The sequence below is a fragment of the Trichinella spiralis genome (assembly GCF_000181795.1).
Source record: "Trichinella spiralis strain ISS 195 chromosome Unknown Scfld3485, whole genome shotgun sequence".
NCBI lineage: Eukaryota > Metazoa > Nematoda > Enoplea > Trichinellida > Trichinellidae > Trichinella > Trichinella spiralis.
In genome coordinates this window covers 1-947 of record NW_003530424.1, presented here as the reverse complement: position 1 = coordinate 947, position 947 = coordinate 1, and the positions used below count along the sequence as shown (strand labels likewise).

Genomic DNA, 947 nt, shown 5'->3' with positions numbered 1-947 from the left:
TTCTTTCCCATTTTCATTAACAAGGGTATGAAATTTCATTAAACTTGTTTTATCCCACGGAAGCACATTGAAAAGTTCTCCCGTTTCCTTTTTCTTCACTTTTCAGTGTTTGCATTTCATCATTCGCGTGAACAATATCTTTTTCAGATATACAAGAGAGTGATAACTTTTTGCGCTCGGATGGCGATGTATGATGATCCGTGTCTGAATTTGACAAATCTTTTTCATCTACATCTGCTGTGTGTTTGATTTTATACTGGCACTCAAGATGAAAAATTTCCATTCTCTTTTTTCTGATTTCATCCAGCTCCTTATCCAATTCATATTTTAATTGGTCCAATTTTTTATGAGTGCTATATTCAATTTCTTTAACTTTTAAGTTTTCACTTATAGCACTTTGAAGCTGGTCGAAAAGTGTACCAATTTCCTCGTATAATTGTCGGTGATGTTCTCCTCTTCCATAAGCTCCATATACTTCAACTGCGATATCTTTACAAAATTGGACTTTTCCTTCATCTTTGTTCGAATTTTTCATCGTGTGAAAATCACGGTATAGCTTCTTTAAATATCTTTTTTTGTATTTTAATCTTTCAAGTTGCCTTCGACGAGCACACTGCAAATTATACAACTCACCATTAACTAGCTCTATTTCTGCTTCCAGAATTTTCTGTGCTTCTTTTGCTAATAAAAGCTGACTTTTCAATGAATTTTCTTTTTGTACATCTTTTTCATAATAATTTACACCATTTTGCAGTTCTTTCATTTTAGACTTCGACTTTTTGATTTTTTCTTCGGTTTCAGCAATGTTTTTATCTAATTGAATGCTTTCCGTATAAAGCATATCTGCCTTATAGCACAGTTTGTCTAATAACAGTTCATGCTTCGTTGATTTTATGCTCATAATGATGAAAATCACTGAAAGATGGATGAGAGCGGAATCCACCACA

The 947-nt window shown here is 33.1% G+C and overlaps 1 protein-coding gene across 1 annotated transcript; it reads right to left on the bottom strand.

The window, feature by feature from the left end:
- Positions 1 to 49: 49 nt before the first annotated feature.
- On the bottom strand, positions 50 to 901 carry Tsp_14871 (hypothetical protein). The gene has a single exon (XM_003367901.1). The coding sequence runs from the start codon at positions 899 to 901 to the stop codon at positions 50 to 52; it is 852 nt and encodes a 283-aa protein (XP_003367949.1).
- Between the last annotated feature and the right edge of the window lie 46 nt (positions 902 to 947).

What these genes read in the sequence shown, in the direction of transcription:
- Tsp_14871 (XM_003367901.1), bottom strand. Translation starts at nt 901, where the DNA reads ATGAGCATAAAATCAACGAAGCATGAACTGTTATTAGACAAACTGTGC.